This window comes from Protopterus annectens, chromosome 13.part0 (genome assembly GCF_019279795.1).
Source record: "Protopterus annectens isolate FY-2018-M chromosome 13.part0, PAN1.0, whole genome shotgun sequence".
Classification (NCBI taxonomy): domain Eukaryota; kingdom Metazoa; phylum Chordata; order Ceratodontiformes; family Protopteridae; genus Protopterus; species Protopterus annectens.
In genome coordinates, this window is record NC_056747.1 from 84,368,796 (window position 1) to 84,385,772 (window position 16,977).

A 16,977-nucleotide genomic window follows, 5' to 3' on the forward strand; every position below is an offset into this window, starting at 1 on the left:
AGAGAATCTACAGAGTTTCCACAGTTATGTAGGATTAACATGTAGGATATTTTCCATATGGAAGGGATGCCTGGTTCTTTGATTAATTTATTAGGATGTAAACTAAGTAGATTAAGGCATCTGCAACAAATTTAATGTATTCTGCTTGTAGGTCATTGACCCCTAGAGTGTTTGGTTTTAGTTTGCAAAGATACTTTCTAACCATTGGAATTGGGACTGTTGGAGAGGGTTTGTCATTGTGGCGCCATGAAACTGTAATGAGATTACTGTTTGCGTGAAGTGAGGGTTACATTTACTTGCTTTGTTTTTAATTGTATCATTTGGGATGGAGTGGATTGATTAGCTGTACCATGGGGTAGGAGGCTGTTTATACTGGACAGAAAAGTTTAGGATTGTTTTAGTGAATATTTGGTAAGATAAAGTGGGATTTTTTTCAGGTCTTGCATGAGATTTTGTAAGGTTTTGTAGGTAAAGTGTTGCAAGTTGTATTGGGTTTTGTCCTTATGCCATCATTTCCAAGACTTGTCCCTGTCCTTCATTATTTTTTATTTATTTTTTGTAGAAAAAGTTAGGAAGGGGACAGTGTTCACCAAGTTTCACTTTTACTCTTTTTATCTAATAGGGACTTGTGTAGAATGCCAAGAAAATCTGAATTACAAGCCTAGGAAGCATCATCGAGAAGAGGAGTTTTTTAAGAGGTTCCGGTTATAATGTTTAAGAATAGAGATGAATGTGGCCTTATTGAATTTGGATTGGTTATAGGATGAGATAAAAGTTATGTTTTTAAGGGTAGGATTTACAAGCATTGTTGCCACAGTAGGGAGATGACTGCAATGAGTGTCCAGGAGGTTGCCACTTTTAATAATTATACTGAGGTCATGCTTTCTCAGCACGTAGATGAACCCCATAAGACAGACACTGTCATAAGTGATCTAGGCATTTTTGTGGATGATTTCCTTTTCCTTTGAACATCATGTCTCCACTGTAGTTAGATAGTCTTTTCTTCTGGTTCAACTAATGGTCATGGATATGTCATCCAGAGCCAAAGTCTTATGCCCACTGAAAAAAATCTCCTACCTGTCCCATTATTGAACATAGTGCCTCCTTTGGTATGTACCTCTGGAAACATAACTCAATTGAGCAGATCTCAAAGGTTTTAACTGCAAAAGTCACAAGCCTTATCTTCCTTAGTTAACCAAATTGTCAGCCATGCTTCTTTATTCTGTTTCCTATAAACTTTTTTGCATTGACCTCTGTTTGGTCTTTTGAGCCATGAAAGAGGCCATCTTCCTAGGTCTGTTATGTCTCCATATACTCATACATATGTACAAAGGACCTAGTCTCGAACAACATATTAATAGGTCATGACATGTCAGGTTGTTATCCAGGTGTTCCCCCCCCCCTGTGGAATCAACTACGTCTGTTTATTAAGCAAAACAGTACTTACTCTAGCTACACTCAGGACTAACTAAATGATTGGATGGACACTTAGCAAATTCTTCCTGAGCCTGACATGACTCTCTCTTTGAGGCAGGAAGTAATTTCTGGATGTTGAGCTTTTTCATCTAGGCTAAAAACAGCCTAATGACTGGCTGTGTAGCATCTACCTATGAAGCTGTGAACTCCTGAAATGTGCAAGTCCCCATCATTTTTACTTTGGGTTTTGATTTATTTAATTTTTAACTGCTTGTTTTAAAACCATTCCTCATTACTCATATCTAGGTTACTTGACTAGCTCCAGTTTTGTAGGGTCCCTGAAAGATTATTATTTTATTTTTTTTTTTAGGAAACCACTTTTTGTAGCTTATCTGGCTCTTATTGATGTCTTTCATTATAAAGATGATAGAAGACTTTTATAACATTTTATCAGTTTGTTAAGTTCAAATCCTTTGAAGTACAAGGTAAAAAGTCATGCTTCCCCCTCCACTTTTGTGTTAAAGAACCACAATCAGATTTAAAAAAACAACTACAATTAGACTTTTTTTAATCTGCTGATTTGTATGAAAAGTCTAGAGATTTGTTGCCTTCTCTAGTTCAGGATGAAATGAAAAATAGTGTACTAACTTCCTTTTTGCAATTGATAGTTGCATGTTATGCATTTCCAAATGTACGTGTGACATATTTCTTGCCACCTTTTATGTTATAACTACTGGACAGTCATTAGAAGGCAAGCTTGTCTCTTCTTGCAACCTTTCTTACATCTCTAGATTCACTTTTTCTTGTTCAGGTTGTCAAAAAAAAGTATGGTTGAGAAATAAAAGACTATGGGTAGAGTCAGAGGCTATACATTTTTACATTTCCACTTTCCAAAGGAGCTCGAATAATAAAAACATATCATTAAAATGGCCACGTTTAGAATTTCAAATACAACAGTTCCATAAACTTCAGCCTAAGTACTTTTTAAGGCAAGTCCAAACTTGTTTGACAGAACAACTTGACTATTTTGAACTCTTGCTAAGGTGTGAAAACAAGTGTATTGATTATAGCCTTGCACTAGGCATCTATTTCTTGTGCCTTCTTTGAAGGTTATGCGCCGGGCTGGCAACTCGGCACTGTAAAAATCCACTGCCAATCATGAGCAGACCGGAGTTCCGCTGTGGCGACCCCTAACCGGGTAAAGCCAAAAAACAAAAACAAGACTAGGCATCTATTTCTTGATCATTTCTTTCTGTAATTTTCCACCAGAAATGAAACAGAAAATGTAGCAGACAATGCAGTCAAATGTCTGTATAGTAACTCCTTTGAGTGTTTAGACTTTATTTTGCCACTGTGGCTGCATTTTTCAAAGATGACTCCTCTCAGGTTATCTATGAAGATGTGACGTAGGTCCCTATGTACACATTCACAAAGCTTTAAGTCTGGTACAGTGCTGTATAGTAAGGAATATACAGTAGAACAAGCTTTAATGAATAGGGCAGTACATAATTCTGTGCAGCATCCATAACCATAGACCCACAGTTCATTTAGATGCTTGTCACTATGTAAGCACCTTTGCACTTCCCCTCCATTACACTGGCCATTCCATATGCATACATTTCCATGTTTTATAGACTATCAGGTGTTCCAGAAGAATTTGGGAAGTACATTGGAGCCCACTGCTGAGATATTATGATTGCCCAGAGCTGTTAAACCTGAACCTCTTCCCCCATCATAATGCAGGATGAATGTGGGAATAGGATTGGAACTATTTACTGAAATGTCTGCATAATTGCTGACTTTGGCTGTTGTATTTTAAGGCAATTCAGACATACTGAGAGAAAGTACATCAAATTATATTATTTATGCACACTGGAAAACACAGGACTGTACCGAAGTACAGAGATGATCCAAGAAAAGTTTATAAAATTGTAAATTCACAAGGAACATGAAAATGTGGAGGTGAGCTGTGTGTATGCGCTGGGGTTCCATTTAGGAGTGGGTGCATTAGGGAAACCCTCACTTTTCGTGGTTTTTCCAACACTGCATACCACTGTGTATGTGAGTGTTTGAGTACCTCACACACACACACACACACACACACACACACACACACACACACACACACACACACACACACACACACACACATGTATGTACTTATTGCATGTGCATAACCCAGCAATTTCAGACAGTTCAGTAAATTCATTATCTTTCTTCCCTGCAAATTCACAGGAGTTTTGTGCAACTCTGCTAAAATAACAAGTATTTCAGGCATACCACAATTCTATACATATCCAGACAGTAGGGATGGTGGTTGATTTATAATCTGTAGTGCTTTGGGATCCATGTGTAGGAACTTTTTTCAACAATGGTTGCTGAGTGTTATGTAGCTCAAACAGGGCATGTTGGTTAGGTTGTGTATGCATAGTAAGCACGCCAAATTGTACTTGCTTCATGGGTTGGAGCATTTTTTTTCAAACACCTTACTTGTGTCATAGCTAGGTTTACTTTCATATAAAAGTAAACAAACATTATACTTCACATATATTGCTATATATCATATAACCTATGCAATATTACATAAATTATTCAGTTCCTGCCTTTTTTGAACAAGAAACATCTTTATTAAACCATAATTTACTGCATAGGCAATCATACATTTATATAAACGAATACAAACCACACCGACACAACCCTAGTTGCAACCATTTTACATCACAAACCATACTGACACACTCCCAGTTACAAACATTGTACATCACTTATAATCTACCCAATCTTTCTCACTCAAACATTACATAGCTTATTTAAGTCCTGGCACCTTTTAGGTTCATAGGTCCATAGGTAAGTACTAGGCTATCTGCTCGAGGACATCTATAAGCCTTGCCAGAATATGTTGGCTTTCGCCGCCCCCTTAGATTAGTTCCCTGTGCCTCGGCCCAGCGGAGACATTAGTTCCATGTGCCTCTGTCCAGCAGAGCCACTGCAGTGTTCCCCGGGGTAAATTTTCTGTTTCCCATCCACTCGTCAAGGTTGCTCTTGAAGAGTGTTAGTGAGGGGCTCTGCCTAATGTAGATTGGAATCCTGTTCCAAAGCATGGGGAGTCTCTGGGACAGGAATCTATCCCTCCAGCACATCCTATTTATCATTGTGGTGAGGTTTAGATCCCTAGAGCGTGTGGCTCTCAGGGATTTATTTTTTTTTTTTAGGTGGAGCATGTCCATCAATTCTGGGTTGGACATGGCCTTGTATGTCAGGCAGAGATCACCTCTGAGTAAGCGGTATGCAACCGATTACAGCTGGAGTTTCTTCAGTCGAGCTACATAGGGCATATGTTTGAGGCCAGTAATCCTCTTGGTAAGGTACTTTTGTGGTCTTTCCAGCTGTTGCAGGTGTCTTGTAAGGTACATCCCAAATGTGGCGTTGTACTGTATGATGGGTCTGATGAGTGATGAGTAGAGGGGCACAATAATCTCTTTTGTTCTAGATGCGAACCCTTTTGTGATTAGATGGGCCACATAGAAGGATTTTCTAACCACCTTGGCAATATGATTATCAAAGGAGAGATTACTGTCGACTTGGGTTCCCAGATCCCTTATTACATTTTCTGTATTTAGGGGACTACCATGTATGTGGTAGTTCACGGGTACTTTGTTTTTTCCAAAGGGGATGACTATGCACTTTTTGGCATTTGGCTTGAGGCCATGATTTTGACACCAGGTATCCGTCACAGTGAGACCCTTGTGGAGGATATCTGTATCAGCTGGAGAGTCAGTTATGGCCCCCAGTTTGCAGTCGTCTGCGAACTTGGTCAGCCATAGTCCTCCTGTGCTTGCCTGCACCGCTGAGAAGTATATACTGAACAGGAGGGGTCCCAGGACTGAGCTCTAGGGGATGCCACTTGTAGCTGGTTTAGAGTCAGACCTAGAGCCTGCAACTCTCACCGTGTGGGTTCTATCTGTGAGCCAACTGGCAACCCATCTCGTGAAGTAGGGGTTTATGTTCTGGCTGGTGAGCTTGTCTATAATACCAGAATGGGGAATGGTGTCGAAAGCTTTTGTGAGGTCTAAGTAAGCTGTGTGGACCTCCTTTCCCTCGTCTAAAGCCTTGGTAACTATCTCAAAAAAGTCCACCAGGTTTAGGAGGCATGATCTGCCCTTAGCAACACCAAACTGGGTAGGGTCTAATGTTTGAAGGTTACCAGTGTCTCTGTTAATGAATTCCATGATGATGCGCTCCATAGCCTTGCAGACCAGGCTAGTCAGGCTTATAGGGCGATAGTTCCTGGAGTCCGTTGTGGCTCCAACTTTGTTCATAGGTTCATAGGTTCATACTAGGCTATCTGCCCTAGGGCATTTATAAGCCTAGCCAGAGTTGTGTGGCTTTCACCACCTCTTAGGTTGAAGAATACTATACCCATTAGTTTGCCGTGCCTCTGTCCAGCAGTGATACAGAGATGATCCCCGGGGTAAACCTACGATCTCCCATCCACTGGTCAAGATTCCTGTTGAACAGAGCCAGCGAGGTGCTCTGTCTCACATGGACCGGGATTCTGTTCCACAGCATAGGGAGTCTCTGGGTGATGAATCTGTCCCTCCAGCACGCCCTATTTATATCCGTGTTGAGGTTTAAGTCTCTTGCTCTTGTGGCTCTGGTGGATTTGGATTTTTTGAGGTGGAGCATGTCCATTAATTCCGGGTTGGACAAGGCCTTGTATGTCAGGCACAGGTCACCTCTGAGCAGACGGTATGTGACTGAATAGAGCTAGAGTTTCTTCAGTCGGGCAGCATATGGCATATTTTTGAGCCCCTTTATCCTTTTGGTGAGGAACTTTTGGGGTCTTTCCAATTGCTGCAGGTGTCGGGTAAGATACATTCCGAATGGGGCATTGTACTCAATCATTGGTCTGATAAGTGAAGAGTACAGGGGAACAATGACCTCCCTTGATCTGGATGTGAATCCCTTCATAATCAGGATGTGAATCCCTTCATAATCAGGTGGGCAATGTAGAAGGTCCTCCTAACCACTTTGGCAATGTGAGTGTCAAAAGAAAGGTTACTGTCAACTTGGGTCCCCAGGTCCCTGATAACCTCTTCTGTGCTTAATGGATTGCCACCTATGTGGTAACTTGGGGTTATCTTGTTTTTACCAAAGGGTATGACTATACATTTTTTGGCGTTTAGCTTAAGGCCATGGCTCTGGCACCAGTTATCTGTTTCTATGAGACCTCTCTGAAGGATATCTGTGTCTGATGCATTTTCAACTATGGCGCCCAGTTTCCAGTCATCTGCAAACTTTGTCAGCCACAATCCTCCTATGTTTGCCTGCACTTCTGAAAAGTAGATGCCGAACAAGAGGGGGCCCAAGACTGAGCCCTGTGGGACACCGCTTGTGACCGGCTTGGAGTCTGACATGGCACCAGCAACTCTAACCCTGTGGGTTCTGTCCTTCAGCCAGTTTGCAACCCATCTTATGACATATGGGTTTACATTTAAGCTGGTGAGCTTTTCTATGATACCCGAGTGGGGTATTGTGTCAAAAGCTTTTGCAAGGTCAAGGTAGGCTGTGTGAACTGCCTTACCTTCATCAATGGCCTTGGTGACTGTTTCAAAAAAGTCGACCAAGTTCAAGAGGCATGATCTGCCCTTGACAAAGCCGAATTGGGTAGGATCCAATGTCTGTAGGTCCCCTATGTCTTTATTTATGAGTTCCATTATGATCCTCTCCATAGCTTTGCAGACCAGGCTTGTTAAGCTTATGGGGCGGTAATTACCAGGGTCCGTAGAAGCACCGCCTTTGTGGAGTGGGACCACAGTTGCCGTACACCACTCTTTGGGTACGTATCCTGTGGTAAGGCTAAGATTAAACAGCAGCCTTATGTGTGGGTTTAGTTCCTCATTGAGTTCGTGTAGCACACAGCCGGGGACACCATCCGGTCCCATTGATGCTGTGTTTTAGCTTTAGAGAGAGCAGCTCTCACCTGGGCATTTGAGATGATTGGGAGGCTACACTCTGCTGGGATAGATATTTCTCCTTTTGGGGAGGGAGGAGAAATTTTCACTGAACCTGTCTGCCAGTATGTTTGCAATGTCTGTGGGTTCAGTGATTTTTGTATCATTTTGGACTAATTCTGAGCATATCTGGGAGTTTCCACCCAGATTTCTAACATAGCTAAAGAAGGCCTTATGATTGTCTTTTGAGTCCTTGGCGATTTTTCCTCTCACAGTTGGCCTTGGATGATTTTATGAGTGATCGTAGTTTTTTACTAGTATTGATCAGAGATGTCTTCCCTTTTAGGGATTTTGCTCTATCTTGTAGTAGCTTTCTCCTCTTGTTGTAAAGTTTGTTTATGGCTGGGGTCCACCAGATCGGGCGCTTGCCTTTGGTGGAAAGGGTCTTGATTTTATTTGGGATTGCTTGATCCATGCAATCCTGGAGGTGCTCGTAGAAAGCATTTGTAAGGGATTCAGCAGCGTGGGTTGTGGTTTCCAATGGCTCAGGGGCCTTGAAGGATACCACACCAGTCTTAAGAAGTGTGAAGTTGGCTTTTGAGAAGTTCTTCACTGTGGTCTTTTTTGTTGGGGGTGGGGGCGGGATGTGGCTCTCCAGTGAGATTAGTTTATGGTCTGATCTCACCAATGAGGGATATACTTCCGGTGTGGAGCATTTTGTCCCCATGTTTGTGATGATCAGGTCTAGTATATTTTCACCTCTTGTGGGAATGGTGACAAGTTGTTCCATAGCATTTGAGGAGCAGGATAACTGTTGCTGTGCGCCACTCTATGGGTAAGTAGCCTGTAGAGAGGCTGAGTTTGAACAGTGTGTTTAGGTAAGGGGTTAGTGCATCTTTGAGCTCATTTAGGACACAGCCTGGGACACCGTCTGGTCCCATTGAAGCTGTATTTTTGGCTTTGGATAGGGCTGTTTTAACCTGTGTGTCAGTGATAGCCGGGGTACTACATTCTTCTGGTATGGTTATGGGCCCTTTAGGGGGTGAGAGGGGGGTGAAGTTTGCACTAAACCTGTCTGCCAGAATGTTGGCAATATCAGTCGGTTCAGTGTATTTTGTACCATTCTGCACCAACTCAGAGCAGATCTGAGAATTTCCACTTAGTTTCTTGACATAGCTAAAGAACACTTTGTGGTTATCTTTGGAGTCCTTGGCAATTTTTCTTTCGAAGCTAGCCTTGGATGATTTTATGAGGGATCGTAGTTTCTTGCTGATACTAATTAGGGATATCTTTCCTTCTTGGGATTTTACTCTTTTCTGCACTAGTTTCCTCCTTCTGTTGTATAGCTTGTTTATGGCAGGGGTCCACCAGACTGGTTTCCTTTTCTTGGAGGAGTGAGTCTTGGTTTTGCTTGGGATAGCACGATCCATGCATTCTTGCAGGTGCTCATAGAGTGCCTTTGTAAGGGATTTAGCAGCTTGGACAGCATTGTCCTTTAGCATGGGGGCTGTGAACCTTTCCACCTCAGTCTTAAGTAACGTGAAGTTTGCTTTTGAAAAGTTTTTCACGGTGGTTTCTTTGATTGGGGGTGGGGGCGGAATGCGAATATCCAGAATGATTAGTCTACGGTCTGATCTAACCAGCGAGGGTTTGACCTCCGGTGTAGAACACCGGTCGCCCATGTTGGTGATGACCAGGTCCAGTATGTTGTCACCTCTGGTGGGGGTGTTGATCAGCTGATCCAGGGTGTTTGAGTTTATAAATTCTAGGAAGCGTTGGGCAAGGGAGTTAGTACTTGAGGAGTTCTCCCAGTTAATGTTTGGGTAATTGAAATCACCCAATATTAGGGTGTTTGGTAGGACCTTCATATTTTCCAGTGTCTCCAGAAATGCGGAATGGGGGTCCTGGGTCATGGTGAGTGATCTGTAGCAAGCTACAATTTGAATTGCATTTTTGCCCATTGTTAGTTGCACATGGATGATCTCCGAGGCATTGTGCTGTGCCACTAACCTGGAGGTGTGGGTATCCTTGATGAATATGGATACACCCCCACATTTTGTGTTTTGGTCCGGGTTCTGTGGCCGAAAAGTATGGTATGAGTTATAGCCTGGTAGTGCTTGGGTGCTCTCTGGAGCCTTAAACCAGGTTTCTATTACTGCACAGATATCAATGTTCTCCATACTGAGGAGTGCCTCGAGTGCATGCATTTTAAGGCTTAGTCTTCTGGCGTTGAGTAGCATTACCATCAGTATTTGGTTACTTGTGCTATTTACAGTGGTGGGTTTGTCTTTTGAGCCTTGTCTAAAAAAGGCACTATGGAGCGGCAAAAGCCTCGGCCAGTATTCGAAAGCCTAAAGGTGACAGGTGCAAGCCATCTCTTATGAAGCAACGTGGCTTATCGAGCATGTCATCCCAGGTGGACGGATACTGGATCCCCTTTGAATGACACCAGAAACTTAACCAATTGTTGAAATTGATCATTTTTTCTTTATACTATGGCATCATTCTTGGTGAGGGCAGGATGCTACTCAGGGTCAGGGTCATACTGGCCTGGGCTACGTGATCAGAGAGCTTTTCCATGTCTCTTTTCATGTAGTCCAGGAAGGTACGTCTCAGGTCATTCACACCAACATGGACAGTGACAGAGTCGTATTTGTACTTGTTCTGGAGTGACCTGAGTGCTTGTGTTATGTGGTGGATCCTGGCACCCAATAGGCAGCTAACTGTAACCTTCTCCTTGTCCAGCCTAGGTAATGGGGCATCAGTGTGCCTGACTATAGAGTTGCCTATTACTAGTGTGTTGGGTATGTTATTTTGCCTTAAGGGCTGTGATTGCGTGGCACACTGATTATGTGAAGTATGTGTGTCATGGTTTGTGATGGGGTGTGGAGGTTGCTTGGGTGTCTGCTTTGGAGGTCTCTGTTGCTTTTGCAGATTTTTATTTAGAGCCTCCGTGTATGTTTTCATGTATTTTTGTGTGTTATTTGTCGGTGTTGACTTAGTAGGTCTCTGTGACACTGGTGGTGTGTTGCAAGTATTTTCCTTCTCCTCTTGACTGTCAATTCCAGTCTTGGGTTGAGAGAGCTTTGCCTCCAGTTTGGCTGTATAATTGCATCTCTCGCATTTATTAGTGTTTGGTGGTAGGAGGAGAGGTTGTCTGTGTACATGAGGCAGTTGTAACATTGCCTCAAAATGCCCAGATTCATCAGTTGGACTGGAGAGTACACCTGAAACTGCCCTTTAGACATGCCTGAATGTGTAAAGTGAGCTGTTTTACTGATTAGCTGGAAGGGACAAATAGAGAGCCTTGTCCTTCTGGACAGTATAGGGGGTCTAGTGCTAGGGTTAATTAGTGCTTGCTATGAGTTTTGAGCAAGTGCTGGGCTGTGAAATGAATGGTTTGAGTGCTTAAGTTGAACTTTGTCTAGTTCTAAGGGAAAAATTGAAGAGCAGACTTTGTGGAGCCGGTAGTAGTTTCACCCTAGCTAACCGCCACTGCCCGGCACGCAATACCGCGCAAATTGGGTTTTTATAGCAGGGAAATGAAAGAGAGAGAAATTAGCCCAAAATGGCCAATAAACTACTAACTTCTGGGCTACAGCAAACACGACCCACAAATTTCAGAAAGAAACAAATCAAATAAGCAGGCACAATAAGCCTTTAACCAGAAATTCCCAGCTCAGAAGGGCAGAATCTAGCCTTTCCTCCCACAAGAGTGCAGACTACAAACCTTCTTAATGTAAAATAACTGGCCTGAAGCCAAAGTGCTTAAACCAGAACTAATGCGCATTTAGAATAACGGACACTGAGCCTTCAATCAGCAATTCCCAACTTAGAAGGATGCAAGCTACCTGTTCTGTCACAGCAATGCAGTCCACAAACCTTCTTAATGTAAAACAACTGGTTTGAAGCCCAAGTGCTTAAACAATCACTTACTGGGTCATCATTTTTAGGCCTTATTCCTCCCTGGTATGTATTGTTCCCACAATTCCCATTTTTTCCTTTGTAGTTAGCTGCTACCGTTTTCTAAATATCTCAATTCCAGTTGTTGTATCTCTGTTACTATATTCACTACTTCCAGTATAGTTGGTTTAGATTTTGATTTCCATTTTCTAGTAATTGTGTCTTTGGCAGACACCATTATTAGACACAGCAAGGCCTTACCTTGTATAGGCAATTTCTATCCTGTATCATAGCTCAGAAAAGTCATCTCCCTCATCAGACCAATCTGCCCACCCAGAATCTCTGACAGTGCATCCCGTAGGGAATCGTTAAAGTCCACCAACTCACTGCTCTCCCAGAAAATATGTTCCCAATTACCACTTTCTTCCCCTTCACACCTCCAACATTTGCTGTCTGCCTGAGGAAAAATTCTCTGGAGTCTACTTGGGTATAAAAATATCTATGTAAACATTTCTGGGCAAAAATCCAGGGTTGGAGCATTAGTAGGCATCAGTTTTTCAGAATTTGGATTCATGGGGGGCACATATGAATGTTTATGCAGTTCCTCATTTGTATATTCAGCTTAGGGAAGTGTGAGGCCTTCCTTTCAAAATAGTGGCAGCGATAGAGATCATTTTTACTGAAAGTAGCCAGGGGGACCATCCATTAAGTCCAGTATGCTTTCTTTGCATATTCAGCTCAAAAGTGTGCGGATCTCTCAGAGTCATGGCCATCTTAAAATAGAAAGCTAGGAGCAGATACTTGGCCCAAGTTTAAATTGTGTTGGAATCTGCCTTTTGGTTTCTTTTTGTTTTTGTATCCTCATTTATATTGAGAATGCATGTATGTATATATATTTTCACTTTGATCTGACATTTTATTTGGTCAGATCTTTTCATCTTTTTTTATGTTTATTAACTGCAAGTAATTTCTGTGGTTTCATTTCTGTGTTTTTTTTAATCGTTACTACAAATGAATTAAAATAGAATTTATAACACTTGTCCCTGTGGTATAAAGGAATAAACCGTGGACTGTGCCCCAGAGGTCCCTTTTGGAGTAGTATAGCAGAAAGCTGGAAGAGGCAGGCATGGGGTGAGAGTAAAAAAGCATTTTTCCACTCACCCATCCTACGGGAAGGGAAACAGTCTGACCCTAATGACAGACATCACAGGGGCACGTCTGGCAGTATAGGATTTGCTAGGTGACTGTACTGCACAAAGCTGGAAAGACTTGCATGGGACTTCACTGTATCTCTCTTGGGCAGCATTTTATAATGAAGGTAATGCTCACTCTGGTATGGGGGTTAGTTTAGTTATGGGGGTGTCAGCATGACTCGAAAGACCATACCACTTCCTAGCTCCCAATTCTTACTATCAGGGAGTGAATGGCCAGATAGGTCTCTCTCCGTGGTTAAGGATCAGGTTGGCTTAAGGTTCTCACTCTGTTTGGGGAACAAGTAGGCCTGGGTATCTCTTATCTCGTGGAGGAACAAATGGTCCATTTGGGAGCAGGAAAGAGAGCCACTGGGTGACGTCAGTCAGAAGCAGAAAAAAAAAGTGTTGTGTCTCTAAGACAAACATTCTGAACTCAGGAATGCTTGGAGTACAACATGCCTAAGAGGAGAACTGTTTCAGTTGTGACCAGCAGGACTAAATGGTTGACAGGCTGTACTTAATATTCGTGAATACAAAGTGACAGGTATTTAGTAGGATTCAGATGTCTGCTGTTACGGTGAGTGAGTTACACAACAATACTTTCCCTTGCAACTTGTTACTGTATTTAGTCTTTACAATATTTAAATTAGACTGAAAACAGTACATTAAACCACATCTCATATGTTTTTGTTGCTTTAGACCACAGAGTACCAAACTAAAAAGCTTCAGACCAAACAACTGAGGAACAAATTGTTTCATATCAAACGGATGGTGAAGCTATATGACAAGGAAAGGGCGTAACTCTTCAGCAGCTACTTGAATAAAGACTGCTAAAAAGAGGACTGAGAAGAACAATGGCATTCATTCATTCACTGCTGTGAATGTGATGGGAAGTTTTTCCTAATGAAGGTGTTTTTTTTTTCCTTCGTAACAGAACAGGATATTTGTAAAAAAAAAAAACAAACAAACAACTGTTTAAACAGAAATGGGAGGAGGGTATTAAGCCCTTACTTGGAATTGTTGGAAATATGTTGAGAAACTAATATATAATATAATTTTTCCAGTTCATTACACTGTGTTGTATGAAAATGTGACGTTATAGATTTAAAAAAAAAGACTGACTGACTTGAAGCAGTAATGCAAGTCTAGTAAAATGCAAATGGAAAATGTTTTAATAATGAGCTGTGAAAACATACAAGCACTGATTTGTCAAAGACATTTCAATCATTTGTAGACTGTTGAACCATAAAGTATTTCTGTTCATCAAGAAACAAGTCATTGTAGCTATGGATGTTCGTCCTGTTAAATCACTGTTGCAGCAGTCCTCACTACTGAAGGTCCAGATTCTAGCCTGACTTCCAGAGCTCAGCATCCTTCCCGTCCAGGCTAGGTCAAAATCTACCTACACCATTTTAGATCTTTTCTTGTTGCAGCTTACAGAGTATGCGCAGTAATTTTGCATCTGTAGTCCACTGTGATTCAGCCTTTGGGGCTCAGTCATTTTTTTATTGCTAATTGTATATTGCTACTAATTACTGTGTAGTCAATAGGGTCAGGCAACCAGTTAGCAGATTAGGGCACGTCCACCTCTAGAAGAGAAAGCAGGTGCTTTAAAGGTAGACAAGTACTACACAAAGATTTCCATAATTTGTGTATGTGGGTGTGTGTGTGTGTGTGTGTGTGTGTGTGTGTGTGTGTGTGTGTGTGTGTGTGTCTGTTTTTTGTTTTGTTTTTGCTCAGAGTCTGATGTGAAGAGTTGTGGGGTCAAACAAGGACTTACGCTGAAAAGTAATTGGGGAGAGGAGCATTCCTTAGAAAACTGTTTAGACTGAAAGAGACATTAAGGCTTGAGTTATACTGCCTTGGTGTCTTCCAGTTTATTCCCACCCTCAGACATTCTCCTTAAGAAGCAGCCTAAGGAGTAGGCAGTCAGTGATTTGAGTAAGGTGACATCATCATCCAATATCTCTGCACGGCTTGAGGATGTAGGTTCCCATTGAGATGTTTTGTGGCCCTTTACCCTGAATCTAAGGCAAAGCCCATTTGGAAGCTGTCATACTTGTGGATCAAAGGATGTACCACCAAGCCAATAGTCACTGTGTAGAATTTACCCCCCCCCCATGTCCCACCCTGTGCACTGTGGCTGAAGTGCATTTTGTTGTCTCAGAAGGGACAGATGGTGTGCCCAATATTCTAGCTAAGGAGAATGTTGAAGGGTGGAGCATGGAGGTATGGCAATCCCATCTTTAATTCTGGCCTCCAGAATAGTAACTGTACTAAAGACGACTGAGAAGCATGTACATGGGACACCTGACCCTAACTCCATGTAGTTGCTTGGACCTCCGGCAATAAGTTCATTCATACTCCCTTCAGGCTGTTCCTGAGGAACATATCTCCTTGGTTAAAAGGTTCCTTCAGGATCTGCAGAGCCTGCAGCCAAGCTCACATCAGTCATTCGTGTCTGGCGTCCCACTTGCCAATAGAAGGATGGAACCCTTCCCAGGTGGGAGTGAAGACTACTTAGAGGCTGATGGGACTATCCCTCCCAAGTGTCTTCCTCCCTTGGGTGTGATGCACTGATGATACTATGTCCCATGCTTTACCCACACAGAGAAAAACTCATTTTGAGATACTGTTTTTAGTCTGAAGAAGTGAAAGAGCTCTTCAGAAAACAACTTCATCATTCCTTCTTGCCTAAGTATGGTAAGAATTATCCATTTACGTCTGGGCCCTACTGTCGGAGGCAAGGAAAAAGTAAGCAAGCCTGGTAAGAAGGGCCGTTTGAAAAACAAGGGGCAGGGAGACTAGATGGGGAAGCCTGAAGCCCCTGGGAACCTTTGCACCCTAAAGATAAACCATGACTACTTGAAACTTCACCCTGCCCACCCTTGTCCACCTTACACACCCCGTCGATAGCAGAAAGGGTAACCCAGTGCAGACAAATGGAAGCTGCAGATAGTAACACCAGGTTACAGGGTTACAAAGTACAATTCTTATAAAAGTCAAAAATTCCAGGCACCAAGAGATCATATTCACCCAGTCCCTTGCATCCTTTTACAAACTGGAGTAATAGGGAACAGAACTGTAAGTTCTACAAATGACTCCTCATAGTACTCAGAAAGTTGGGTCCATAAAAGTCCATCTGGGACTGGCAAGGCTGAACACCTATCTCAAGGTTCCATTGCAAGCCATCATAACCACTCCTGTTCCCTCAGGCTGTAGGGGTTACCCTGAATCTCAAGTGTCTTCCCATTCAGAGGGACCTCTGATACTTTAACCACAGGGCATTCACTGTCATATCTGGATTGGCTCCTGCATTAAGGGTTTTTACAAAGCACATGGCTTCAGAAATTCTTTAATTGCAAAACTAGGGGAGTTCATTTTACCCCTACTTTGATGACTGCTTCATTCAGGCAGTATTCTAGAAGGAGGTGGAGAAGGCCTTGCAATTCATACTGAACAGTTTTCAAAGTTTTGAGTTTTCCTTCAACATCCGCAAGTCAAACATCACCATTCCTAAGAAACCAGTTTTCCTTTGTCCCATACTAGATTTCAACAATAAGAGGGCATAGTATCCTTTACATAATGTGGAGTCTTTGTTTCAATACTTAGAGCAGATGACTCTAGAAACAATGGTTACAGTGAGTGAATTCCTGAGGTCAGTAAGATTTATGTCCTTTATGGTTGTGATGGTTACTCTGTTAAGACTGCACATGAGAAAGCTCCATTGTCACCTAAGGAGTACCTGAAGTGAGCATTTACAGTCCCTGTAGGAGATGATCCCTAAGCTTCCCTGTATCTCCAGAGAACTAGAATGGAGGTCAAACCATGTTAAAATGAACCAAGGGGTGCCGTTCAGAAAAGGGGTTTCAATCGAACAGATGATTCAAACCTAGCTTGGGAGCATACTCTGGAGGCCTCAAAGGTCAGGGAATTTGGTATGCAAATCAAAGGAAGAAGCCCACAAATGTCAAGATGATGATGATGGTCCTATTACAGGCACTCATTGGTTTCAAGTCCATCTGGAAAAAGGGGGATTGCAGACAGCACTGCAGTAACGCAGTACATTAACAAATAAGAAGAGCCTCAGGTTGACCACAACGGTCTGGGAGGTATCTGTTCAGTCTCAGATGACACTAAGGGCAGATTGCATCATATCCTAGTTGAAGTCAATGATGGACCAGCTAAGTAGGTCAGATGTAGATCCCCATGAATTTATGTTCATATCTTCATATTAGGCTTTTGATCCAGTGGACCATTTGCAGCCTGCCTAGCCAGTGATGCCACCCATTTACCAAGGCATGAATTAGTACCAGGCCCCGGCCTAGCTTCGGTTCTTTTCCATAAGGGCTAGAGGGGCCAGATCAGGGGTGTACTTAGAACTGCTCATTCATTCATCCAGGTTACACTTAAAAAGGGTTATGGAGCTAATTTGCTTAATTTCTAAGGGGAGTTTGTTCAGTAAAAGAGCTGTTTTCTCTGAAAGATATCTATCCTGCTAAATGGTCCTA

At 42.4% G+C, this 16,977-nt stretch overlaps 1 protein-coding gene across 1 annotated transcript in view; it reads left to right on the plus strand.

Moving 5' to 3' along the window:
* Nucleotides 1–14,141, plus strand: part of LOC122817596 (occludin-like) — a 617,143-nt gene extending 603,002 nt beyond the window's left edge. Inside the window, exon 8 of the mRNA XM_044090634.1 lies at nucleotides 13,166–14,141. Within this exon, the coding sequence (XP_043946569.1) occupies nucleotides 13,166–13,267 (102 nt within the window). The 3' untranslated portion in view covers nucleotides 13,268–14,141. The remainder of the gene's footprint in view (nucleotides 1–13,165) is intronic.
* The last annotated feature ends 2,836 nt before the right edge of the window (nucleotides 14,142–16,977 follow it).